Here is a 23960-nt window from a genome sequence, read left to right as displayed (position 1 = left end):
CGAAACAGATCTCTTCCGTCGTATTGACGAGTTAATCAACAAAAGCCCGATACCGTCTCCCGTACTGACTAGTTATGTCGAAAAGACTCCAACGGAAACCTCAAAGCCCGCGTCTCTACGTTTTGGACTATACCCTCTAGATCTGCTACCCTCTCCACGGTCTAAAGACACCACGACTTTGACCGCCACGGTCGTATCAAGACGTTCGACCTACGCCACCGTCAAGACTCGCTCGTCGATCGCGCGTCGCGCGAAACCGCGCCGGAAAGCTGTTAAGGACTCGGAAGAGACGCCATTGTAACCCCCTAGCCGGTCGGGTCCGATTATACAGTCACCATAGAAGAGCACATTAAATTCTGAAGAAGGTTAGGCGAGCTCTTCGGTGATCTATATCCAATCGCTAAGAGTAACAACGTCTCCCAATGAGACGACGCCACCCGTTACTACCACGAAGAAGAGATCGTTGCCGACCCCTTCCTCTCCTGGTAGATAGGTTAGGTTCGGCCGAAAGTCGAAACGACTACGCCTTGAAGTCGAACCTTAAGCCGGTGCGAATGGATTTGAGACGCTACTTTCAGCATCTCGTCTTATCGACGATATTATATAGACGTCTTTAATTCTCTATCTATATTAGATAGTTACCCTATAAACCTGATAGCTAGGTAGCCTCGGCCGGTGAGTATAAGTATTATGTGACGGCGCACTTGATTACCTAATAAGATTAACCGAACACTGACTCTTGGCGAATATTTTCCGAAAGTTGTTTATTCGCGACCTTCCTTCTTATCACTACTTATATCGGGCCTCGATCTTACATCGAGTGTTCCTACGCAACGAGTCTAACGACTATCGACTGTATCGTACCCAACATGGCGGCATCCTCTTGTCTAGAGTACTTAGAGTATATCGGCAAACCCGACGATACGATGATAGTGGTATTAACAGCCACTGTGGTTCTAGCAGAAGATACTAACTTTCTCTTTAGATTATGGACAATCTTAAGGAGTTACTGGACCATTCTACCAAAAAGCTCACCCTGGCTCGATCACTCTATCGATTCACTATGATGATCGCTAATAAGTATACTCTCCCTATAGAGTCTATCCAATGTAATATAGTACCGCTAGCCAAAAGACCGAAGGCGTTCGGGGAAAAATCTGCGCCGGAGAGAGTTCGTCCTAATTCAACACTAACGACCACCTCACGTCCTCGAGAGATACCTACGGTGACCGACGGCGGTCTGGGCAACAACAACCTATCCGCTAGAACACCCTTACAAAGCGACGCTCGAACACAAGGTCAGCCACGCGATATTCCCGCGCTAGGGTTAGGACGTCTATCTACGCGTGACGCACAATCCGCTCAATAGAGGAGTGACCGCAGCGACTCGGGGACTCGTGATCGCAATGACGAGGTCGGGGGCGACCAAAGTCCTAGCGAAAGAAATCACGAGCATAGAGGCGACGAGGACGGCGATGGCGGCACCGACGACGAAAACGACGACCAAGACAACGTCTATATTCAAAAGCGTCTCCAAAATGGCCTTCTACCCATCGCACCCCATTCGGACATCAGCACCACCAGGGAGAGGCGGACACAGTTCTATCGCCGTCTACGCTCGTTGGAAGTCCCTATCTAGCGGAACAATAAGTGGGTTACCATAGGGTTCACGGCCACCGAGATCATCGAGATCACCAATTTCATGTTCTCCGACCTCACCGGACCTAAGGCCGTGGAGCGTGTCGCGTCACTCGTGGAGCGCTACTCCCAAGACCGAGGTGATATACTCGATACACGAAGCTCCAAGCGCGCCGAAGAGGTCGCAGACCACCCGGACACTCCCTCCCAGCTCTAGGCCTTTTTTAAAACCTATTCTCGGGCGGCCGCCAAGAAGGATTATAACAATATCCTCGAATATATCTGTTAGCTACAGCGTAACCTCGAGTTCCTTGCCGAGCTAAATCGACTCCAAGAATTGACCAAGCGGAAGGACCCTAAAATCCTGAAGCTATTTAACAACCACAACATTAAGTCCAAGTCCGGATCGACCTTAATGAATCGACTAACCAGCTATATCTGCGACACACTCAGCATCAAAAAAAATGAATTCTGGAACTTTGTTTTAGGTGTTTAGGCAACGCAGGGTCTCGTGTCCGCCGTTGAAAGTCCCGGAGTCATCATCCTTATCCCGCCATTACGTAGTCGGAAGTTCGTCCATTCCCTTACCTCTGCTACCTTAGTTTTCATCTCGGCTAACAATCTCTAGGCTATACAAATGGGGCAATCAAAGAATGGCGCATATTTACGAGCTCTTCGGGTCGATTAACCCAGAATTTCGTCGACTCTGTCAAATACTCGACACCACGATCCTACAACCCATTCTCGCTTATAAGAGTCTACCGATAATAGAACTCTCGTTAATTCTAGATAAGTCACTAGAGGAGCATATGGACTCGGCGTTAACGGGTATACGGGGACGAATCGCCGAAGTTGACTCTACGGATTCGGATGGATCTGACGCGGTAGACAATGATGACGGAATCGAGGAAGTATCGATAGCGTCGGCTGGATCTGATGTGATCGACGAATAATGCTTCGTAACTCGTCTACCTATCTTGCGGTAGTGACACATAATAGAGTCAAGTTTCATACTTACTACGAGATTGTCAAGACGCTTACACCAAGCCAGATTTGGGCCTATTGGGAGTGTTTCACTCGAGCACAACCATCCTCATCATGTCAGCCACTGAAAAAGCCCAGGAGATCCAAGCAGAAGACCCTCATGCCAACTCAACAGCAGCCGAAATCAAGAGATCTATCACCATTGATACCCTCCACAACGATGAGGCTGTAAAGGTGCTTGCTAATTACACAGGACCGGAGACCTGGGACCAAAAGGAGGAGAAGCGACTCGTTAAGCGGATTGACAGACGTCTTTTACCAATTCTCTGCACGACGTATGGAATAGTAAGTGCCAGAATCCTCAGACACTGCATAGAAATACCCAATCTTCTGCCTCGACCTACTTTTCTGTACCTTTGGCCCGAGCCATCTCCTCTCCATGCCCGAACTGTATGCCCCTGTACTATATTTCGGCTTCCAAGAGGAGATGGGAGGCGATATCCATGCCCTGTGGATTCCTTGGAACGCGTTCGTTCTGAAAATCCTTCATACCTCCGCCAAAAACGTCACTAACCATGGCATCAACCACAGCAATACTACGACAAGGCTATGCTGTCCCAAGCGGTAATGAACGTCTCCTTCCGATTGTGCAATCTACCAACTCACCACTCCTGTCGTAGGCACTATTCGGCTTAAGAGACGACCTAGCCCTAGAGATAGGCAATCGCTACTCCTTCTCCGCCTCCATCTTCTATCTCGGCTTCATCGCCGGCGCATATCCTGCGGTCCTAATGGCACAACGCTTCCCCATCGAGCGTGTGGCCGCCGGCATTGTCTTCCTCTGGGGTCTCTGCCTCATGTGTAGTGCAGCATGCCACAACTACCAATCCTTCTACGCCCAACGCTTCTTCCTGGGCTTCCTTGAGTCCGGCATCAGCCCAATGTGCATGTTGGTGGTCGGGCAATTCTACAAGAAGGATGAACAGGCTCTTCGAATGGGGTAAGTCACCTGACGCGAAATGATGCTGTTTTGCGTGCTTGATCTCTCCCAAAAAGAGAGCAACCCATCTGATTGACTGGCATCGACTTTCAGAGCTTGGTTCTGTTGTACTGGTTATGTGTCCATTGTAGCACCCGTGATCAACTACGGCTTGGGCCACATTCACGGTGCCTACTCGCCATGGAGGTATATGTACCTCGTGGGTGGGGCCATCACGATCATCTGGTCTGTGGTGATCCTTTTCTTCATGCCTCCAGACCCGATCCGAGCGAGATGCCTGAACGAGCGAGAACGATATATTGCCGTCGCCCGCCTGCGAGTCAATAACTCGGGTGTTCGGAACACCCATTTCAAGAAGGAACAAGTATTCGAATTGCTTGTGGATGTCAAGTTTTGGGTCATGTTCGCCATGACGTTCCTCATGATGATAGCCAATGGCCCCGTGTCGACGTTTACGCCCATCATCATCGCCGGCTTCGGCTACAATACGCTCAACTCCCTGCTCTTGGTCATGCCTGCGGGCGCCATCATCGGATCAGTAGGTACGTCTGCACTCACGTTGATACTGTACCTAAGTACCCTTCCGCTGTCTCTCAAGACAGCCCCTTGACGGGGTCGGTCGTTTCCCCTGATACTGTACCATTTCCGCTGCCCTCTTCGCACTGGCTCTCTGGGCTTCTGGGGCTCCAAACCATCGACCGGATCGAGCCGGGGCTGGGCCCAGGCCCGATTTAGCAAGGCACAAAATGATGACACCTGGGTGACTCCTATTAATTATATTGCTGACTCCTACATTTCCTAACTAGAACTCGGCGCCGCGTACGTCGCGTACAAATTACCCAAGGCCCGCGCATACATTGTGTTTGTATGCCAACTATCCACCATCCTCGCCTCACTTTTGTTGTGGCTCCTCCCGCGCGACGCCCAGGGAGGTCTACTTTATGGCGTTTTCACATTGGCCTCGTTCGGCGGTGGCTACGCCGTGCTCATGGGCTTGCAAATCGCCAACACGGCGGGCTACACGAAGCGCAGTGTTTCTAGTTCGGGAATGTTTGTGGGCTATTGTCTTGGTATGTTCCGACCTCGAGCCTGCCGAGATCTTGTCTCACGAGCCTCCCTGTACCTCCTTTGACATACATGCTCTCCCACCGAAATGTCCCACACTCATTGAGACCTCTCTGGCTAACCTGATCATCTTCTTCAACGGTCAAAAGGCAACTTCGTCGGCCCTCTTCTCTTCAAGCGCAAAGACGCACCGGGCTACGGCCCCGGATTCCTCGGTGTGGTCGTCACATCGGCCGTCGCCGCCGGTCTAGTGCTGGTCTACCGCTTCCTGTGCGTCTGGGAGAACAAGAAGCGCGATAAAGCCGGCACGCTCGAAGCATTCGAGCACGCTTACGAGGACGACTTGACGGACATCAAGGTAAAGCCCAACTACATTCCTCCTTCCGGGCCCCCTTCCCTTTCCGTTTCATACCATACCCCAGGCAGGCCAGGCCAGGCTAGAAGGCTGACGTGTCGACTTGGTCACATAGAACCCGCAGTTTCGATACCAACTCTGACCGCGAAGCACAGTACATTCGGAGTTACTGTGTAGACTGCGCGCGGCCCCCTTGCATGATCACCGGGCACGCACAGCATAGGTCGAGGTCAACGTCTCTTCAAGTACGAATATCCGTAGGTAGCTATGCAGGATTCAATCTATACCAATGCCTACACCCATCGCATAGGGGAACTGCCAAAAACTACCCCTCTCGCCGTACCTCACCGCGATCCGATCCAGACACTTGCGCGGCACGACACACCCGCCATACTCATGCGACTAACGATACCAACTTCAAGCCCAAGCACGCTCTCCCAATCATCAACCTATATCTCGTCGTCATCATCGTCATCAGCCCCGTCCGTCTTCACCTTTTGAGTCCCAGGAGGCTTAGGGTAATTGCTCATTTCGAACTCCTCCCTACCAGACATCGCCATGGCTTGTCTGGCCGTCGGACTCTCTTCCAAGAAGTCTCTTAGCCGCCGCTTCCCCTCTTCAATGGCCTGTTGTGACGCGGCGTTGGTCATCTTCAACATCGGACCCCACAAATTCAGTGTATACGTGACGTAGGCCCCGACGGCAAGGAGGATCAAGAATATGAAGTACACCGGGTTCCTAAGCACTATTGCGCAGACAGACGTGTTAGTTCATCGCACTCCAGACTGTGAAAATGGACACCTAAAGGGTCTTCTTACCAGCAACGATCTCGTTCCAGCCAAGCGCCAGCAACAGCCCGTAGAAGTATAACGGGACCTGCGTCATGCCGCCAATCGCACTACGCTTGGCCTCGACGTAGACCCCATCAGCAGCCTTCTTGAACCTAACCGTCAGGTCTTGCCTCTTGGCTTCGGTGAGGATGGTGGTTTCCTCCTCTAAACTCTTGCCTTCCTCCTCGTCGACGCCCCCAATCGGTGTCAGATCTTCTTCGTCCGCAGCCGTGGCGGCCGCTGGCGTAGGACCGATCCAACGATCGAGTGGAGGCGGCGTGCCGGACTCAGAATGTCGAAACCGTGAAAGCAGCGGAATCAGCGTCAACGTGCTCTCTCGGGCGCGGGTGTACACGCCTTCGATGTCGTCCGTGGGCCGCCATATCCTGGGCACGCCAGCCTCGTCGTATCGGAATTTGTCCTCGAAGTTCTCACGAAGCTTAAGTAAGAGATTACCTTCCATCATTTCTTCGTCGATCTTCGAGCGCAGCACGGCCCAGGATTTGCGTCGTAGCCGCCATCGTCCAACCTCGACTTCTTCGGCACTAGCGTCAAATGAAGCTGCTCGGTCGGCGAAGCGTTTCTCTGCCTCTTGGACTGTCGAGGTGAAGAGCGCCCATATTCGGTCCCAGATGGCCTTTTCTGTTGGCTTGTCGCCATGTTCCGGGGCTCCGGAGCCACCACGACCGGAGCCTAGTGCGTTGAACTCGAGTCCAATGCTGTCGTTAAGCTTGCTTCGAACCCATCTTTCGACTCTGGTGGCTAACCTGCGCATTTCGTCACGTCGTAATTGACCCGACACTTTGTCCAGATCTTTTTGATACAGAGTGGTTTCCTGTCTGTAATTTGACCATGGCAAACCTTCGATGATACCTTCTTTCGCGATTGACTCGAATTTCTGCAAGGCAATTTGTTTCTGCTCCTTGACAATCTCGGCAAAGTCGTATGAAGCACCTTTCTTCTGACCAGCTTTGACGGCACCACTAACAGCATCACTAAACTGCTGGACGCCATTTTTGTGTGCAGCGGTGAGTTGGCCAGCAAAGAGCGCCTTGAGTCTCGCGTCGGTCTTGCTTTCCAGCTCTGTCCGCTTCCGTTGGTAGACTCCCTTGTGATATCTGCCAGCCTCTGTCTCAAAGCTCTTGATGGCTTCAGATCGGGCCGTCCTCATAGCGGCGCCCAGACCGGAGATGATTTCTGCTGAACCTGTCTTGGCTGAATCCGCTTGCTGGGTCTCGAGAGGAGTGATAGTATCGTCGAAGTGCACCATGACCTCTCTCATGATCTCGTCGCATCTGAATTGAGCCAGTAGTTCCTGCTGTGTAGGAAGATCGAGATCCTTGTTGTTCACTATTTGATCCCAGATACCCTCTGCATAATGCGAAAAGCCATCCGCCGGAATCCTTCGATGATATTCAGGGAGAAACACTCCACCCTCAAATTCGCCCAGCAGCGCATCTCTTCGACGATCTCGGTGTCCCTCCCGGAAACGGGTTGCCATCTTCGCGACCTCTGCTTTGAACTGATCCGGCTGGTAGAGCTTGTGCGGAAGTGCCGTGAACGCAAAATCAAAATAGTCGTCGATACTGCTCTTTTCCAAGCCTTGCGGTTTTGATAGACTCTGCCAGATCCGGCCCATATCCTGCATCAATGTATTTCGTAGGTTTTGTAGCGGTGTAGTTCCCAAGAAATCTCGAATCACAAAATATAACAGGCTGCGTGACGTCGACTTCCTGTCCTTCAAAAACAGCTGTAAGTTGACCTCGAAGACCGTTTTCAAGAGACCCATATTAGCGCCCTGGTACAGCCCGACTTGGTGCTCCCAGATATTGACCATCAAGACCTCACTCGTGGCCAACGCGAACAACGAGCTCTTGCGTTCGAAATCCTGATCCTCGCCCCTTTCTCGCCCATCCGTACCTTCAACATCCATCACCAAGATATTGTCCGCCATGTCTGTCTGCGTCCTCTTGTTCTTAGACAACCATATACCTTTGGTCGTCTGTCGGCGTTCTGCTTCCGACATGACCGAGAAGTCGGTACCGAAGAGGCCATTAAGGAGGGTCGATTTGCCGGTCGACTGCGATCCGAAGACAGAAATTAGGTGGTAGTTGAATCCAGAATGAGAAACACCCGCATAGTTCAGATACTTGGATAAATCCTGGCTTTAGAAAGCGGTCAGCACTTGACATCGCCGTTAGCATACCGAGATGCACCCACTTGAACTCTTTGTCTTCATCAATAACCTGTACACCATGCTCGAAATTGGCCTCGCCGTTCTGACCGGCGGACGCAAAATGGCCGTTGACCGTCATCTTGTCAGGCGCAGTGTATGCGCGATTCGTAGGGAATGGCCTCGGCGCCGTCGTCGTCGAGATTGATGGCGACCGAGGAGAAGAGAGACCCGAGGCCGCCATGATGGCAAAGGGCAGGAAATGATGCCCGGACTAATCAAAATTGCAGTTCAGTGTATGGTCAGAGACATCATCTGGACAGGGTCATGGCCAGCAATGAAGTTCTGCGTTTGGCCAGTGGGAAGGCGGCGTTGAAGTCGTTGGCTTGGAGAAAATGGGATGATGGGTGTGGCGGTGGTGCCTCGAGGGCATCTGGCCTTTTACAGGGGTATGTCACGAGCGGCCAGCACTTTAGCTCATAGGGGGCATAGGGGGCATCATGGGCACCTGGTTACGACCCCCTGCTGACACTCTTGCCTAGGACCGCCCCGGCTCGCTCTCCGTGGCGCTAAACCAGCCAACAACTTTGAACTGCCATGGTTTGCACTTTTCGACTCAAGCCTGGTCCAGATGCCCGTTCTACCCACGGGAACACACTGTGGCCGTTACAAAGGATCCTGCAGACACTGATGAATTGCTACTATGCTTTCAGAAGGCGTCTCCAGGCTAAGAAACTGCTACTTTACGTGGTCATGGAGTTTGAGAAGCCCCCAGCTGGGTGGCTTTCTCCTCTATCCTCAATCCAACGACCCAGATCCATTGTAGGCCAGGTAGGAGACAGGAGAAATGCCCAGAAGTTTGGCTGCTGATCTGTTCCAGACGCAGATGAGGATAGGGTCGACAACAGATGGAATCTTGGTTATACAACAACCGTCTGCTTCGATATTGGAAGTATAAAAAGACCAGCAACGAACCAGACCAGCCTGAATTGTGATCTTTCTTTCCATTTGTGCCCATGCTGAATATGTACAGTTCGAGAGTGTGAGTTGAAGCGCGAGAACTATCATCCGATCTACAGCTTCACCACTGGTCATGATGGCTGGTTCGCCTGATCTTTTCTGATGCCCACATCCTTCTCCCACGGATACACAACCGTTCTGTTGTCCGCAAAGAGCTGCTTGTCTCTGAGATGAATGGGCGTTTGACCCTTCGGGGTGTCGGGAATGGTCTTCTCAAGTCCCTGCTGGTCGTCAGTTTAATGAGCTTAAATCCTGAATCACTGCAGATCTTTCGCATGTTGCGAATATGACATACAAGCTTCTGGAAGACACATCTGTTCATTACACGCTCCGGTCTCCGACACTGCCATAATTGGTGGTTGTTGTTCTCCAGACAGCTCCAGTGTGCTCGAAATTCCTCGAGGCAGTTCTTGTTTATGTCGTCCAGTCTGTTTCGAGTAGCATATCAGCTTCTGACCCGTACCAAGTGTACTGCTTCAATTTTCCTGCTCTTGGAAATATACTAACACGCTGGCTGCGCATCTCGTCACTTTCCGGCCTTCCTTCATACAATCCAGTTCTCCTCGCCCGTACGATTCGGTCTTGCACTTCATATAATCATCGTTGTAAGGTCGACATCTAGCGCCAATAAAGAATGATGCGCTCATTAAAGGTGCTGAAGTGGCTCCGATCTCTTTCACTTTGGGTATGTGGTCGGGCATAGGCGTCGTGTCGACCACGACGCCGGTGCTGAATCTGCATGACAGTCAATCGTAACGCCCGTCTACCTGCACCGCTCTTTCTCTTACCTTGCCTCGCGGTCTGCCATATTTGCGGGTGTTAGATCACGTCAACAGCACCAACTGACACCACAATTGACTACTGGCTGAGGCATGGAGGCTCATAACGCAGTCATTTGCGGAGCTCGAGATGCCAAGCTTGGAGGTCCTTTAGCTCGCCTAATTAGGAAACGCAGGCGCCGCCCTAAGTTGCGAGTAGCGACCTCTGACGACTCCGGTTCTGAAAAGGTTTTGCGACTTCTGCCCGCATTACCATCCTCCGACCAGATTGTGGTAGTCTTCCAAGATGTTGGAGTCTCTATCTCTCATCTCTGCATGGGTGTTAGCACAGCCCAAAGTGATATCCGACCCCCTTTCATGAGACAGTACCAAGCGACCTTCAAATTCAACATCGTGGTACCAGCAATAGGAAGAACGCTCGCCAGCTGGCAGCCATGGCAGAAGCCACCAAGGCTGAAAAGCTAATATGCAAGACTCTACGGTAGGCGTATCTCTGAGTGTTCCGCTCTTTGGGCGGAAAGTCAGAAAGTCAGTAAGTCCGCAGGTCCTCAAACCCGTTTTCTAATAAAATGCAACTGCTACCTTCTTCCTCTCGCACACCTTTTCAATCTGTGGACAGACCTAATCATCCGGAGCTCGCCATTCTCAAAATTAGATCGCTCGGACATTTCGATAGATGACCACCATGAGAACAACTAAAGAACCCAGCCCTTACGAAAGCTCGAAGCATGTGCTATCCTGATTTCGGGTTGCCAGCCTCGGAGCTGCTTGGCTAGAAAGAACTATCGCCGTGGTATTCACTTCTCTCTTCACGTTTGTTGTCACAGTAATTTTGGGCGAATCCCTTTCTCTCCCGCCACCGACGAAGTGCCAGCGCAGACAAGTTGGCACCCCTGTGGTCGACGACAAGCCATCCACGACTCTGACCAACCTACCAACGGAAATTATTCTGCACATCAACTCATGTCTACCGCCACAATCCAAGATCTGTCTTGGTCTGACTTGGAAGTCTTTTTGGGCAGCTTTGAACAAAGAAGTCGAGCTCAAAATACCAGTCCCAGAAGAGAAGTCCCTACTCCTCAGGCTCCTGGAAAGGGATCTACCTAGTCGAATCCTCTGTTTCCATTGCAACAAGCTCTATTGCTGGAAGATTTTCCGTGGAGGAGTTCTCGGACTACAGATGCCCGCTTCGAGGACATGGCATAGAGCCCAGATATTCCCTGGCGACTTGCACGAGTCTTCGGCATCTCCATCCCCTGCGCCGTGAGATGGTCGATGCTTTTTTGAGAGGGTTCGAATTTGGACCAGTCTACGGCCCGCAACTGTCCGAGCTTGCCCACGAGTGCGAACCTCGCTGTTTTTGGAACGACCATGTCGCTAGTAAATTCGAAGCCCGTGTGGTTCAAGGCAAGCTGATTCTCCATGCAACATATCGGAAGTTTATCCGATTACCACTTTACGATCCGGCTACGCAAGATCCGGACAATTCAAACATCTCTTTGTCCGCCGCGATTCCGAGGAGTACTTACATTGACATTGACAATTTTAACCGTCTCGGCTGTGTTCACTGCATATGGACTTTGCCTGCTGTTATCATGCATACAATCAAGTATCTGGATTGCTATCCGCCGGGTAGAGCAAGGTCTGATCTCGTGAGTTGCGTGAATTGTGCAACAGATTTGCGTGTCCGAGCCATACCAGAAGGGGACGAAATTAGGGTTGCAGTGAATGTTTGGCATTGCTTCGGCGATCGCATAGGGATGGACGCCATGGAGAAGGCATTTTTCGAGAGGTCGAGATGGACTCATCAGCGCGATCTTGATGAAAGGATGGTTCCGACCCGCGACCTAGAGCGATGGTACGAAGATGGGCCTGGGCAGTTCGTGTTGCGTGAAACCGAGGGCCAGCGAAGCTGGCTTCAAGCGTGGCGATGGCATTATGACCGCAATCGTGTTGTGGTGCATTGCTGCTATGGGCCTGACGGTGCCTTGACACCGTGACTGGATTTGTACGACCAAGACAGCGTACTGTGCAGCCGGGCAACAGCTCGGATACCAGTCTACAGAAGCCAATTTCCTGTCTTTTTTTCGTTCGGACATGTGCCGGTGCCAGGCGGGCTGAATTATTTCTTCGAGACAAGCATTCACCAATGTCATATTGTGCCACTTCTTCTGTCTATAGTTGGCCGGCAAGGAGAACCTCATTGGGACTCCTCAAGCACAGCCTCGATTATTGAATTGACACTTCCAGGAGGTTTGGTCACTTTGACTATCTTCAGTCTTGGATCAGCCCTGGAGAACAGACTTCGCCAATCATCGATCTCTCTCTCTTTTGCATTGAAACTTGTCATCATTTCCAAGTCCATCACTCTACCAGTGTTGTCAGCAAAATCGCTCTTCAAAAGATCTTGTGCACGGGAACCGAGACGTACCGGATTTGACGCTCTTCGCTCGGGGCCATGGTTCCTGGCTCTGGCAAAACCCCGTCCATCACCAGTAGTTTTGATGTCGATTTGAACGCGGGAAGCAGGCTCTTGAGGATAAGCGTTGCATGAGTGTCGGAATAGTCATGCAGAATGAACCGAAGAAGGTACACGTCTGCGCCATAGACGGGCTGAGGTGTGAAGAAGTCGTGTGCTTGAAACGAGATACGGTCCTTCAAATCCGTGGGAAGCGCTGGCTCACCTGCCGCGACGATGTCGGGAAGATCTTGTACCACGAACTTGAGATTGGGGAATTTCTCTGCGAGTCCGATGCTCATATGACCAAAACTTCCGCCAACCTGACTTCTACTTAGCAAACCTCAATGTCAAGGGGTCAAATCGAATCAGACCCACATCAACCACGGTGCCGTCGGTCAAGTCTCCCCAAGGATACCCTTCTACCAAGTGGCGAATGTTGTAGCCATCTGTGCTCGTCAGCGCCTTCATGGTTTCTGCGAACCTCTCAGCACGGTCCGGGTGACTCGATAGGTACTGGAATATCGGCAGGTCAGTGTCATAAGCAATGTTCCAACCACAATGATTCTTTTCTTCGGAGGGCCCCCATTTCTCGGTTGCTTCGACCACCTTGGCCGACGCCGGGAACGACTCTCCCAATGTATAGCCGACCCAATTCAGCGTTCCCTTGTCTCGTACGAGAGCGCTCGACGCTGCCGTATGAGCCACGAAGCCCACACGAGGTTCGCAGAATATCCTGTTCGTCATGGCTTGCCGCAGGACTCTTTTGAGGCGGCCTTCATCCACACCGGCGTCCTTTGCAACGTCTGCGAACTTCTTCTGGCCATCCAAAGGCACGAATTCCGCGATTCGGAAATGATAAATCCATCGAAGACTAGAACAGTCGTGATACTGGCACCGTCAACCCCGCGCGATCAAGCGTTGTTTGCGCAATCAGAAAACATACATTGCACGAGAGCCATCTTATATGCTCGCTAGGGCCAGTCGACAACATGTACAGCTCTTGTGCAGCTTCTCGCAGATTCCGCCGTGCGATCTGAATGTCCTCCGGCATATCGGGCATGTCAAGAGGGGCATCTTTGTCGAATGATGGTTCTACAATGCCATTGGATGAGAGAAACCCGGTCAAGATCGACGTAGCAGTAGAAATCTGCTTCGCCAGATCCTGCATGTGCGATGGTTGGGACATAACTGTGGTGTTGGATAAAATAATCCTGTGCACAGCTGCTCTCGCAGGGGAACCAGTAGGGAGATTTTCAAGGTGGTTCGAGGTAGGAGGAAGGTCGATGCGTTGTCTCACGATACTTGCTAACCATTGGGCCACGGGCAGTTTCGGCAAGTACTCGTGGGAGATATCACCTGTGTGACCACGTTCTCAAGCTGTTCTCAGTTAAAAGGTCCACTTATGCAGCTCTTAAATATGCACGCATTCGGAGCCTGGTGGCCTTGTACTCGCCCAACCTTGCTATCCATTCATATGGCTAGTGCGATACACCAGGAACGACGCCGGCAAAGCCATGCATACCTCGTCGCCGTCGGCCAAGGTCAAGCAATGCGCCTTCTGTCCATTCAGAGATGCACAAGAACTGTATGGAGTTCCGGAAGTCAATGCCCATGCCCGTGATTTTCCGCTACTACCTAGGTACTGATCGTCCCCGTCAAGAGGTGCCAACCAGGCTCATCAGGCTCATCCGTCCCGTATCCCTAGACTTCCCGCTCCCTAACGCAGCCTTCTTTCATATGCAATTTAAAACATCCGTCTCGCCCCCCTCACAAACCCTGTGATCTCATCATCAAAACATTGCAGTGATGGCTGCTCACCCTGCCGACGATGTCGCTGTTGCAGTGGAGGCAAGTGGAGTCCATGGTGCTAACATGTATACTGTTGACGACTCCCGCTCAGGAAGTTTCAGAGGATGCCGATTCTGCTTATGGAGGAGACGAATTGTATGCCCCCATCGGAAATGCCCAATGCATGCCACTTGAGTTCCTGAAACCGACGCTCGTCATTCTAGGGCAAGTTATACCAGCTCGCTGAGCTACAGTGCCACGAGTTACAACTGGGAGCATGGCCGGCGGTATCACAGTTTCAGAGAAGGGAGTAAGTCCTTGACCAAATCGGAGTTCCAGGAGAAGCAACACTGAAGCACAGTCAACAGCGTATAACTTTCCCAACGACGAGGGAGAGCAAGAGCGGTACGATATGATGCATGAGGTGTTTCTGACCGCAATGGAAGGCAAGCATTTCTTGGCTCCATTGCAGGAAAGTATCGGCCGGATTCTCGATATTGGCACAGGGACTGGCACCTGGGCCATGCAAATCGGTCCGCCACCACACAGTCATTGCGTTTCAGAAACATTCGCTCACTTGTTTTGGCTTGAAGGCGACATGTTCCCTGCCGCTCAGGTGGTAAGACTGTTTCTCTGTCTAGCACGGTCGGTGCTTACCAGGTATTTTGTGGCCTAGATTGGCAACGACCTCAGTCCGATCCAGTCACAGTGGTGCGAATGCCTCATCCAGAACGTTGATGCGTGGCTGCACCGATGTCCTGACGAGAACATCCAGGGTTCCTCCCAACGTCTCGTTCGAGGTGGACGACGTCGAGTCCGAGTGGCAGTACTCGCAGCCTTTCGACTTCATCCACTCACGGTATATGGCTGGGTCCATCGCGGACTGGCCTCGTTTGATGCGTCAATGCTACAAGTTGAGTTCCCATTTGCATTTGCATTTGCATTTCTATTTCCATTTCCATTTCAATTCCCTCCCTCTCTCTGCTTGCATAGCACAGACTTCGTCCGTATCGTCCTGTGCTGCAATCTCACCAAACCTGAACTGATCTCTTAGCAATCTGAGGCCGGGTGGATGGGTCGAATTCCAAGATTTCGATCTGCACAATTATTCCCAAGACAATTCGATTCCGCCGGACAACAAAGTCAAGGAATGGTATGACACGCTCCTCGAAGGTTGTGACAGAATTGGAAGGACCGCTTCTCCCGGGCCACGTTTGGAGATGTGGGCTCGCGACGCCGGATTCGTGAATATCCAGCACAAGAAATTCAAGTTGCCGTTGGGTCCATGGCCCAAGGATAAGACATTGGTATTGAGTGCCGCGATGGCCCGGGCAAGACCAGGCTTTGTGTTGCCTTGCACTTTGCTAACACACTACCTCATTCTGATAGAAACGAGTCGGCGCGCTTAATTTGTATCAGCTACTCGAAGGGCTCGAGGGTCTGACGCTAGCACTCTTCACGAGAGCATTGGGATGGTCTGTGGAGGCGATTTATGCCTTCCTGGCCGGAGTGAGGCAAGATGCGATGAAGAAAGGAGTACACATGGTTCATGATTTGTAAGTGAGCGCTCCAAGCTCGAGATGTATTGGGTGCTGATGGACGGCTCTTCGTGGTCTAGCCATGTCGTGTATGCGCAAAGACCTGTGTCCGAGGGGTCCTGACGATGGAGTTCTCAGATGGCTTGAGTATGTCATTCGGTGGACGATCAGGGACGGCGAATCAATTGAAAAGCGATGATTATGAATTTATGGGAGGAACATAGGATCGCGAAATGGGCATCAGCGGTCCATAAAAGTTGTTGTTGTTTATGACAGTCATGTGTAGCTTGTCAAAGGAAGAACCGGGACAAGTAACAACAGCGCTTTTTACTGCTGTCTACGTACCTGAGGTACTGTAGCCTCAGGCGAGAAATCTGTCCTCCGTGTTCTCCTTTTGATTAGCCGCTCGCCATTTTGCTCACCTTCCGCTCAACTGCTGTTTCCTCAGCATTCAGTCCTCCCTCTCCCTCTTCGTTCACACAGCCAAGGTGGCCAGGGTAAACTTCTTGAGTAGCCCTTCTGACTGTTCTACTGTATGATTTCAAGCTGAACAAAGTCCCCTAGCCAGCCACTCAAGCTCGAGCCAACCAATGCCCAGGAATATAGGCGTCTTGGTGTCCGTATGCGACGTCCAGAAGTTTATTCGACATCATTGTTGAGTTGATCCGTGATCCCACGTATCAGCAGGAAGTTTGATTTCACTTTGGCAAAATCCAGAACTCATCATGTTTCCAGGCGCAATACCTTCTTGACACTTCTCTAGTACTGGACGTCCATGCGTGGCGCATTCGAATCAATCTGAACACTGTTGATGCCAAGGGACGGCTGATGCCAAGGTGCGGCTGATGCTCAAGGGACAGTTTTGGCTCATCGTCGATTTGATACCAGCATTGGAATAACTGGTCGGTCAGCAGAAATGCGGAGGTTTTACACCATCTGGAGCATCGCACAGCGTCTTGTTGATTGAGGCTGGTTCCTCCTCAACACACCACCATGTCTCATTCGCCTAGTCTAACCGCTAGCCACATCGGCGAGGCGGATAGCGTTTGGCGATGTGAGTGTCTCGACCCCCGGAGACAGGTGGTGAGCTTGGAGAGGGTATTAATTCAGCGCGCTGTCACTGTCTCTCGTGCACAGGGTCCAGGAGTCGCCCAGTACATGCGTGGACACTATTCCCATCTCTTTCAGCCGGACACCAACCTTTGCGGGCATTCCATTTACCGTATCTTTGCGCAAGAATGCCAGAGTCTATCATCAAAACCCTGCACTTTGAGAAGAAGGCCAGTGGTTGGTTCGATCCCCCGAAACAGGCCTTCGATGTACAAGGTGAGGTCGTTTTTTCAGCGGTACGTGTGACTGTGGCTGGAGATGCCGACGACAGAAATCACCAGATCAACTTGTTCTTGTCTGTTGCACCAAATGATACCTATGTCAACAACATCAGCGCTGTGGTGCCGGACAAGGACCCATCCATCAGGGGAGTCATGGCGCTCTCCCGTCTGGTGCCGGGCTGGGTGTACAATCTTAATCTGACCGCCGACGGATTCTCCGCCGACGAGCATGTCTTGATCACGGTCGAGCTCCTCGAGCTGGACTCAACCGTTGCAGATGTCACGCGCGACATTCTCAGCGACGCCGAGTCAGAGGGGTCAGGTGTCAATGCTCTCGCTTTTGGCTTTTCCGAAGCGTCCTTCGCGCATCTCATGGGACCCCCGAGAAGCATGCCCGAGGTGGAGATTGGACCTGTACCTTTCCTCAAGGTCAGGCTGAGCATGGAGTCGCTGTGGTTTCCGTGGTATCCCATCGTATATATTGATGTGTCCGCCGCGGAGCTCGTCGTCGCGGGTCATCTGCAGCTCGCTTTCTACCGCACCATGGACCCGGCGCCATACCCGAAACCCGTCGCTGTGTTCTTGACGCAAGTGTCGGTACGTTGTAGGCCAGCCATGGTCACGACGACCGAAGACACCCTCGAGCTCCAATTTCGGTCCGCCAAGCTATTGGGCTCGCTCTCCATCGATATCCAGGATGCAAGCGCGGCGACTGGCGTCCTGGGCGGCGGGTTTGCGAGTATCGACGAGTTCAAGGAGGAGGTCAACGACTACCTGAAGCAGATAACCAGCAAGACAGGGGCTCTCGGCTTCGCCCTTCCGGCGTACCTCGAGTCTCGACCCTTGCCCGATTACTGGCACCGCGTGCTCAACATGAGGTTGAATTTCCTGGGGTTCAAGTACAAGACGGTCCAGGTTCATGGCCGCCCCATCTCGTATTTATTCATTGTCTTCTCCATGAACAGTCTGGGCCTGCCGCCGCCCTGTTATTGCGAGGAACCATCGCTGGTGCAAGGGGCATCGGAGATGGACGACAACTCGACCCCGACCGTTTTCGAGGCTCTCCAGCAACAGGCAAAGCAAGGGCGGCCGCTGCCGAAGGGGTGGAACAAGGTGGTGACGCAAGAGCACACCGACTATACCGAAATACTGGGGGCGGCGCAAGTCGCAGCCTTTGGGATGAGCCAGAAGACGTTCCAGGAGGCCACGAAACCGTACGCCAACTTTGGCGACGACCAGAACTCGTCGACGTCGATCAACGCGGCCATATACGCGGCGGTGCGCTTCTGGTACCGCGTCTCGCTCAAGACTGCCGAGATCAAGGCCGACGGCATCAAGGCCGTCATCGATCTCACGGGCGAGGGGTCCGCTAAGGCCGCTGTGAGGGACAAGTGCGGCCACGACGTGCTCCGCGCAAGCGAGCGCCTACGCATCACGCTCCAGAACAACTCCATCACGTGGCGGCTCAACATTGGCGTCAACAACCCAAACCCCAGAGAGATGACCATCGCCGCCGTCGCCGAGGCGCGCGTGGGCGACCCCGATGTCGAGCTCGACCTCGCTGGGGGGCCGCCGCCACCTCTGGACCAGGCCATCAACTGGGTCATCGAGCAGATTATCAAGGGCACCAAGAGCAGCCTGGGCAGGATGGCATCCGACCAGTTAAGCATCCGTCTTGTCCGCACCGTCGAGGACAACGGCGCCATTCGCTTGCGGTTTGTCGACAATAAATTTTTTGCCGGCCAGGCTGCCGTGCTGCTAGGCCGCCTCTGGTCCCAGAGTTGGAGCTAGATTTCTTGAGTCGTTTGCGTCGAAACTGCGTTGCTGGAGAAAACCCAACCCGTCAATTCTTCGTGTGCTTCGGGAAAGCTGTGTCGGTGAAGAGAACGGTGCTGTAGTTAGTTAGGGGTAAGGTCACAGGCGCAGAGACTTTGTCTCAGCGTCAAAGGAGCGTCCTCAATGGGACCGTTGGACAAATTTGTACGCCAAACTAGGTCAAGTCCATAATTGAAACAGCGGTACGGAATACTTACGGAAGAGGTGTCGACTCCCTCTGCAATGCTTTAGTGTAAAAGCTGATAATTCCCCCTATGTTGTTCCACGGCTACAAGCCAAAGTACACGTTTAGAGGAGATGAACCTTATATATGACCTTATATTTAAGCCATAGCGATGCGAGAGTGTGATCGACTAGGACCATGGATAGGGCACATTAGGGTTTTCGTTCTCGAGTAATATGGGTAGATGTCCGATGATTCGACACCAAGACCACCTATCGACAACCTGTGGAGAATTCATTGGAGTTCGAGCAAAGCACTACACGGTCATGACCATCCAGTCTCGCCAGTGGTAACATACCACCAATGCGGAGAGGCGTAAGCACCGCTTCCCATGGGAGTCATCAAGTCATACAGGTGAACCTCCAGCTAGGATAGGCACTGGTATGTAAGCGTGTCGATCCTCTCTTCACTGTTCGCACAGCCTCACCAGCCTCACCTAGGTAGTGAGAACCTCATAAGGCCCGAAGTCAGCCAAACAATAACTCCTCCGTACATTCTTCTCATTCTATGTCATTGTCATTGTAAAGCGCATCGTGAGTACTCTACTCCGATTTTGACTTGGGGAGCATCAAGAACAAAACGGAACGGATACAGAACACCTCCCTGTCCTGTCCGGTCCGGTCACTCGCTTGCGCACAATCTCTCTAACCGGCAGCACAGCCAGGCCAGGCCAGGCCAGCCCATATCGATCATTATTCATATTCGCATCTATATTCATATTCCTGTCCTGAGGATCAATCTACACCATTTACGCACAAACTACTCTGTGAGTTGGTTTAAGACGTACAGTGTCGTCCTCCAGGGGCAACACCGGGTCGCCAGCCCATGCCCACGACAACATCCTCCTCCACTTCCTTCCTCCACGGCACCGCCATGCTAGTACTCTGAGGCTCAGTCGACCCATCCCACACCGACACCGACACCACACCAACACCAACACCAACACCAACACTACCACCGACGAAAACCGCCCTCAACGCCTGGTGGGCCAACGAACATCTCCGCGAACGCCTGGCCATCCCGGGCTTCCACCGCACGCGCCGGTACTACACCCACACCCACACCCAGACCGACTCAAGTTCAAGGTCAAGTCCTTCTTCATCACGACCGTATTCGCAATCTTCGCAATCGCAGTACCTCGTCACCTGCGAAGTCTCATCCCTCTCAACACTGACATCTCCCTCGTACATGTCCGCGCTGAACAATCCGACCCCCTGCACGGATCGGTTCATGCCCGTCCTCGCGTCCATGAACCGCTCCGCATGCCGTGTGCTGTACTCGGCCGCGCGCGACGACTTCAGCACTTGACTGATTCTAAGACTAGTACTAGTACTGGCACTAGCAGTAGCAGTTCATGTTCGATGACGGGCATCGGCGCCACAATCGCACATATCGTATTCCAACCCCCCGGCCTGGGTGCCGGCGAGAGCGTGACTTCCGAAGCACCCAAAAGCGACAACCTACGCAAGTGGATCGAGGACGTCGGATGGCCGAGCCTCGCCGCCGTTTGCGACTCCCCTGGCCATGCATCTGCTCGAGCATAACGACGAAGCTACCAAGGCCGGCAGCGCTACGAAATCGTACGAGCAAGTACGACTTCAGACGAACCCTGACGAGGCCGAGGGCGAGTGCAAAGGCCGGTGGATGTTGTTGATTGAGTTGCGGAGCCGATGGACGCTCCGTCTAGGAAGGCGTCAGCGCTGACGGGGACGGTTGTGGATAAATTGGACGAAATGGACGCGAAGGATCTTGACGTGAGGTTGTATGGATTGATATGTACCGTCAGCGAGTAAACTGTGGATTTTGCATTATTCTGCCATCAGGCTGTACTATGTTTAAAGTACCAATGCAAGGCTCATATCATGGCCTGACTATCCGAGGTGACGGCTCATTTCGTGATTCTGAACCTTACCTCGTCTGATTTCAGACGGTCACAGAAGACCTCGAGCATATTAACTTCAACCTTCGTGTAAGGACGTTGTATCGCTTTTGAAGTTTCCAATATCGTTGAGATAGTCCGGGTCTGCAGAGATCTACATTAGTACGCTGGGTACGAAATCATACAACCGTGGCTTACCAGTCTTCTGCTCGACGATGAATTTCTGCGTCTTGCTAACCAGGCCCGTCAACTCCGAGATGGTTTCATGCAAATGCAGCCGGACTTTTTCATTCCGCTTTGCCGCACCCTTGATCGCCTGCATGGCAACATGATAGCGACTCGTCCCATTGACAAGCATCATATTGAAAGGTGTCGTTGTTGAGCCTTCCTCATTGTAGCTTGCCATGGTGACTCTGTCCAGATTCGGTCGGCCGAAGAGTAGACCCTTCAATTCATTGGCATAACCGTGATAATTGAAGTGAATGGGGACATCAGAGGTAAATAGCGAGTTGAAGGCCTCATTTGTCAATGCGTGAGGATGGCTGCTAGCCTGTCCCAGAATCATGAGGTCGGTGACATTCACGACCCGCACACGCAGATGTGGCACTTTTTCCCTGAGCAAAGCTGCAGCAGCGATCACTTCAAAGGTCAATTCTGCGCCAATGCCGACGAGCACAACATCTGGGTCAAGTCCTCCATCGGTGGATGCAAACTTCCAGACTGACGCGCCTGCTCTGCAGTGATTCTCTGCTTCGTCGGCGGACAGGAAAACTGCTGAGGGCTGCTTCGAGCCAACCATCAAGTTGACGTAATTCTTGGAATGCAGGCAATGCGCCATGGTAGAGAGGAATGTGTTCGCGTCCGGAGGAAGATAGACTCGAGCTGCGTCAGGTTTGAGATTCAGCACTGCTCCAATGAAGCTCGGGTTTTGGTGCGAAAAGCCATTGTGCTCTTGTCGGGTCCAAGTGGACGTCTCGAGGTAGTTGATACTTGCAAGGGGTTTGCGCCAATTTGATTCATGGGCCATTTTGCCGAATTTTGCATACTGCACCATCATAGTATGTATGATTCCCAGGAAAGCCTCATAACTAGGAAACAACGCTGTACGTCCAGTGAGCGTATAGCCCTGCATCCAGCCTTGACACTGATGTTCTGACAGAGTCTCAATGAGTCGTCCACCCTGAGCATTGCTGAACTGGTCCCATTGGAAATTTCTGTTGGTGGAATTCAAGACTGTGTCAAGCTTGTTGGACTCGAACTCGTCAGGAGAGAAGATTCGGAATGTCTTGGGGTTGTCCTTGATGACCTGCTCAAGCAACTTGCCCACCGTCTTCATACTGCTTTCTGAGCTGCCTTGTTGGACCTCGAACTTCCGCCAATCAATCGGCGCAAGCCCTTGGTATGGATCATAAGTCGTCTTGTTCTGGCCGAGACGGCGTTCCGGCTTCTCTGGGATGATGCTTCTGATCTCATCAATCACATCACCATTCTCTTTGAAGAGCTCTCTTGGTTTGTAGGACTCTAACCAGTTTTGGAGTATCTTGAGTTCTTCTTCATCTTTCTTTGCAGCAGGTAGTGGGACCTGATGTGATTTATAAGACCCTTCAACGAATTGACCATGGACTTTCTTTGGACCGGACCATCCCTTGGGTGTTCTGAGGATGAGAACCGGCCATCGGGGCTTCATGATAGGTTTGCCAGTTCTTGCAGCCTTCTGGATCCTCTTGATTTCCGAAAGTGCCCAGTCTATGGAATTCGACAAGTCTGCATCGATGTCGTCGAGATCGTCTACCACCCTTGGCTGGTACCCGTAGCCTGTGAACAATGCTGCCATTTCTTTGTCATCCATACAACCGTAGATTGTGCGCTCGCTAATTTTGAAGCCATTGACATGGACGATGGGCAGTACTGCGCCTGACTCGGCGGGATCAATGTATTTGTAGCCATGCCAGGCGGTTGCAGTTGGGCCAGTCTCGGATTCTCCGTCACCAACAATGCAGGTGACGATCAGATCTGGGTTATCCATCACGGCTCCGAAACTCACGCTGAGAGCATAACCGAGCTCACCTCCTTCATGAATTGCTCCGGGCGTTTCAGCATTGATATGGCTAGGAAAGCCTCCCGTCGTACTAAAGCCAGTGACTAGCGTATGGAGACCCTTCGTGTCCTGAGAGCACTCGGGGTAGAATCTGGCCAGAGAACCTTCAATCCAAAGGTTGGCGAGTATGGACGGAGCACCATGCCCAGGTCCGACCACATAGATCATGTCCAAGTCATGCCTCTGGATAAGGAGATTGAGATGTGAGTAGACGAGTGTGAGTGTAGGGCAGGTTCCCCAGTGGCCGAGTAATCTTGGTTTTATGTCTTCGAACTTGAGATCTCTCTGTAGGAGAACGTTGTCCTGCAGGAATATCATGGCGGCGGCGATGTAGTTGGCTGCTCGTCGGTATTTGGCGATAGCATGGTTGGTCTCGTCAGCCAAGGTTGGCTTTTCGAGCTTGACCAGCAGATCGGAAACATAGTCTGGTACATTGGAGGGCGCTGGTTGAGGATTAGGAACATCGATCACTTCACCTGGCATGTTGAAAGAGGTAGTGGAACGAGCAACGCGCTTGACAATCTGGTCTGGGGAGTGGCTCTTGAAAGCTATGCGAGATGTGGAAAAGCCTGTACAGTAAGCAGCAGCAGTCAAAGAGATTCAAGACATAATAGGAAGAGGTGAGGTTGTATCATCATCAGCTCAGCGGATGACTCGGGGCCCCTCAATGTGTTGCGACACAATGATGTAGAGATTTGGCAAGACTGGAGAAGTCATGTTCGCCTTCCTCCAATAATGAACAGATTACAAGGTACCTAGGTTGGTATGATTGCGAGTTCCCTGCTCCGTATTGACTTCACCATGAATTGATTCGACGTCACTGTTAGTCTGCGATGCCGCTTGCCGCTTGTTCCTGGCATCATCCTGCAGAAGGTAAGAGGCCTTTATTGATGGCCACCAGATGGTAACTGATGGTAATTGATGCTAAATGATGGTAACATAAGGTGAGAGCGCAGCTAAAC

General features: G+C 52.1%; 8 protein-coding genes across 10 annotated transcripts; 4 read left to right on the top strand and 4 right to left on the bottom strand.

The window, feature by feature from the left end:
* Positions 1–1406: 1406 nt before the first annotated feature.
* Positions 1407–1855, top strand: PV05_02593 (uncharacterized protein; the record flags this gene model as incomplete). The annotated part of the gene is made up of 2 exons (XM_013463173.1): positions 1407–1620; positions 1665–1855. The coding sequence occupies 2 exons, from the start codon at positions 1407–1409 to the stop codon at positions 1853–1855; spliced, it is 405 nt and encodes a 134-aa protein (XP_013318627.1).
* An 881-nt stretch (positions 1856–2736) lies between these two features.
* Positions 2737–5250, top strand: PV05_02592 (uncharacterized protein; the record flags this gene model as incomplete). Its single annotated transcript, XM_013463172.1, has 7 exons — positions 2737–2967; positions 3214–3246; positions 3303–3622; positions 3716–4164; positions 4429–4692; positions 4837–5045; positions 5158–5250. The coding sequence occupies 7 exons, from the start codon at positions 2737–2739 to the stop codon at positions 5182–5184; spliced, it is 1533 nt and encodes a 510-aa protein (XP_013318626.1). The 3' UTR covers positions 5185–5250.
* Positions 5251–5266: 16 nt separating this feature from the next.
* PV05_02591 (protein SEY1) lies at positions 5267–8442 on the bottom strand. The gene is made up of 3 exons (XM_013463171.1): positions 8093–8442; positions 5861–8037; positions 5267–5787 (listed from the first exon to the last, which is right to left on the bottom strand). Exons 1-3 carry the CDS (start codon positions 8287–8289, stop codon positions 5492–5494), a joined length of 2670 nt encoding a protein of 889 aa, XP_013318625.1. The 5' UTR covers positions 8290–8442; the 3' UTR covers positions 5267–5491.
* A 288-nt stretch (positions 8443–8730) lies between these two features.
* On the bottom strand, positions 8731–9930 carry PV05_02590 (uncharacterized protein). The gene is made up of 4 exons (XM_013463170.1): positions 9854–9930; positions 9573–9800; positions 9361–9493; positions 8731–9286 (listed from the first exon to the last, which is right to left on the bottom strand). Exons 1-4 carry the CDS (start codon positions 9871–9873, stop codon positions 9137–9139), a joined length of 531 nt encoding a protein of 176 aa, XP_013318624.1. The 5' UTR covers positions 9874–9930; the 3' UTR covers positions 8731–9136.
* Positions 9931–11966: 2036 nt separating this feature from the next.
* On the bottom strand, positions 11967–13560 carry PV05_02589 (uncharacterized protein). Its single transcript, XM_013463169.1, has 4 exons — positions 13249–13560; positions 12681–13193; positions 12276–12625; positions 11967–12213 (listed from the first exon to the last, which is right to left on the bottom strand). Exons 1-4 carry the CDS (start codon positions 13489–13491, stop codon positions 12045–12047), a joined length of 1275 nt encoding a protein of 424 aa, XP_013318623.1. The 5' UTR covers positions 13492–13560; the 3' UTR covers positions 11967–12044.
* A 475-nt stretch (positions 13561–14035) lies between these two features.
* On the top strand, positions 14036–16069 carry PV05_02588. 2 transcript variants are annotated; one of them, XM_013463167.1, is made up of 10 exons: positions 14036–14153; positions 14206–14249; positions 14318–14403; positions 14462–14626; positions 14687–14712; positions 14770–14804; positions 14869–15006; positions 15148–15400; positions 15483–15649; positions 15712–16069. In XM_013463167.1, exons 1-10 carry the CDS (start codon positions 14112–14114, stop codon positions 15752–15754), a joined length of 999 nt encoding a protein of 332 aa, XP_013318621.1. In that variant the 5' UTR covers positions 14036–14111; the 3' UTR covers positions 15755–16069. The 2 variants fall into 2 exon arrangements, with proteins under 2 accessions (XP_013318621.1, XP_013318622.1); XM_013463168.1 differs by having other exon boundaries at positions 14036–14249.
* Positions 16070–16869: 800 nt separating this feature from the next.
* Positions 16870–18753, top strand: PV05_02587 (uncharacterized protein; the record flags this gene model as incomplete). The annotated part of the gene is made up of 1 exon (XM_013463166.1): positions 16870–18753. One exon carries the CDS (start codon positions 16870–16872, stop codon positions 18751–18753), a length of 1884 nt encoding a protein of 627 aa, XP_013318620.1.
* Positions 18754–19728: 975 nt separating this feature from the next.
* Positions 19729–23928, bottom strand: PV05_02586. 2 transcript variants are annotated; one of them, XM_013463164.1, is made up of 3 exons: positions 23754–23928; positions 21099–23702; positions 19729–21044 (listed from the first exon to the last, which is right to left on the bottom strand). In XM_013463164.1, the coding sequence occupies exons 2-3, from the start codon at positions 23479–23481 to the stop codon at positions 20980–20982; spliced, it is 2448 nt and encodes an 815-aa protein (XP_013318618.1). In that variant the 5' UTR covers positions 23482–23702; positions 23754–23928; the 3' UTR covers positions 19729–20979. The 2 variants fall into 2 exon arrangements, with proteins under 2 accessions (XP_013318618.1, XP_013318619.1); XM_013463165.1 differs by having other exon boundaries at positions 21099–23928.
* Between the last annotated feature and the right edge of the window lie 32 nt (positions 23929–23960).

Source organism: Exophiala xenobiotica (genome assembly GCF_000835505.1).
Source record: "Exophiala xenobiotica strain CBS 118157 unplaced genomic scaffold supercont1.2, whole genome shotgun sequence".
In the NCBI taxonomy this organism is placed as follows: Eukaryota; Fungi; Ascomycota; class Eurotiomycetes; order Chaetothyriales; family Herpotrichiellaceae; genus Exophiala; species Exophiala xenobiotica.
This window is presented reverse-complemented; position numbering and strand designations above follow the sequence as displayed.

Coding starts and splice junctions, on each gene's coding strand:
- PV05_02591 (XM_013463171.1), bottom strand. CDS start 8,289: ATGGCGGCCTCGGGTCTCTCTTCTCCTCGGTCGCCATCAATCTCGACG. Junction 8,038..8,092: donor GATGAAGACAAAGAGTTCAA/GTGGGTGCATCT, acceptor CGCTTTCTAAAG/CCAGGATTTATCCAAGTATC. Junction 5,788..5,860: donor CTGGAACGAGATCGTTGCTG/GTAAGAAGACCC, acceptor TCTGCGCAATAG/TGCTTAGGAACCCGGTGTAC.
- PV05_02590 (XM_013463170.1), bottom strand. CDS start 9,873: ATGGCAGACCGCGAGGCAAG. Junction 9,801..9,853: donor ATGGCAGACCGCGAGGCAAG/GTAAGAGAAAGA, acceptor ACTGTCATGCAG/ATTCAGCACCGGCGTCGTGG. Junction 9,494..9,572: donor ACGAGATGCGCAGCCAGCGT/GTTAGTATATTT, acceptor TACTCGAAACAG/ACTGGACGACATAAACAAGA.
- PV05_02589 (XM_013463169.1), bottom strand. CDS start 13,491: ATGTCCCAACCATCGCACATGCAGGATCTGGCGAAGCAGATTTCTACT. Junction 13,194..13,248: donor TAAGATGGCTCTCGTGCAAT/GTATGTTTTCTG, acceptor TGACGGTGCCAG/TATCACGACTGTTCTAGTCT. Junction 12,214..12,275: donor AGCGAAGAGCGTCAAATCCG/GTACGTCTCGGT, acceptor CAACACTGGTAG/AGTGATGGACTTGGAAATGA.
- PV05_02588 (XM_013463168.1), top strand. CDS start 14,134: ATGTCGCTGTTGCAGTGGAGGCAAGTGGAGTCCATGGTGCTAACATGT. Junction 14,250..14,317: donor GCTTATGGAGGAGACGAATT/GTATGCCCCCAT, acceptor TCGTCATTCTAG/GGCAAGTTATACCAGCTCGC. Junction 15,007..15,147: donor TTGATGCGTCAATGCTACAA/GTTGAGTTCCCA, acceptor CTGATCTCTTAG/CAATCTGAGGCCGGGTGGAT.
- PV05_02586 (XM_013463165.1), bottom strand. CDS start 23,481: ATGCCAGGTGAAGTGATCGATGTTCCTAATCCTCAACCAGCGCCCTCC. Junction 21,045..21,098: donor CATCGTCGAGCAGAAGACTG/GTAAGCCACGGT, acceptor AGATCTCTGCAG/ACCCGGACTATCTCAACGAT.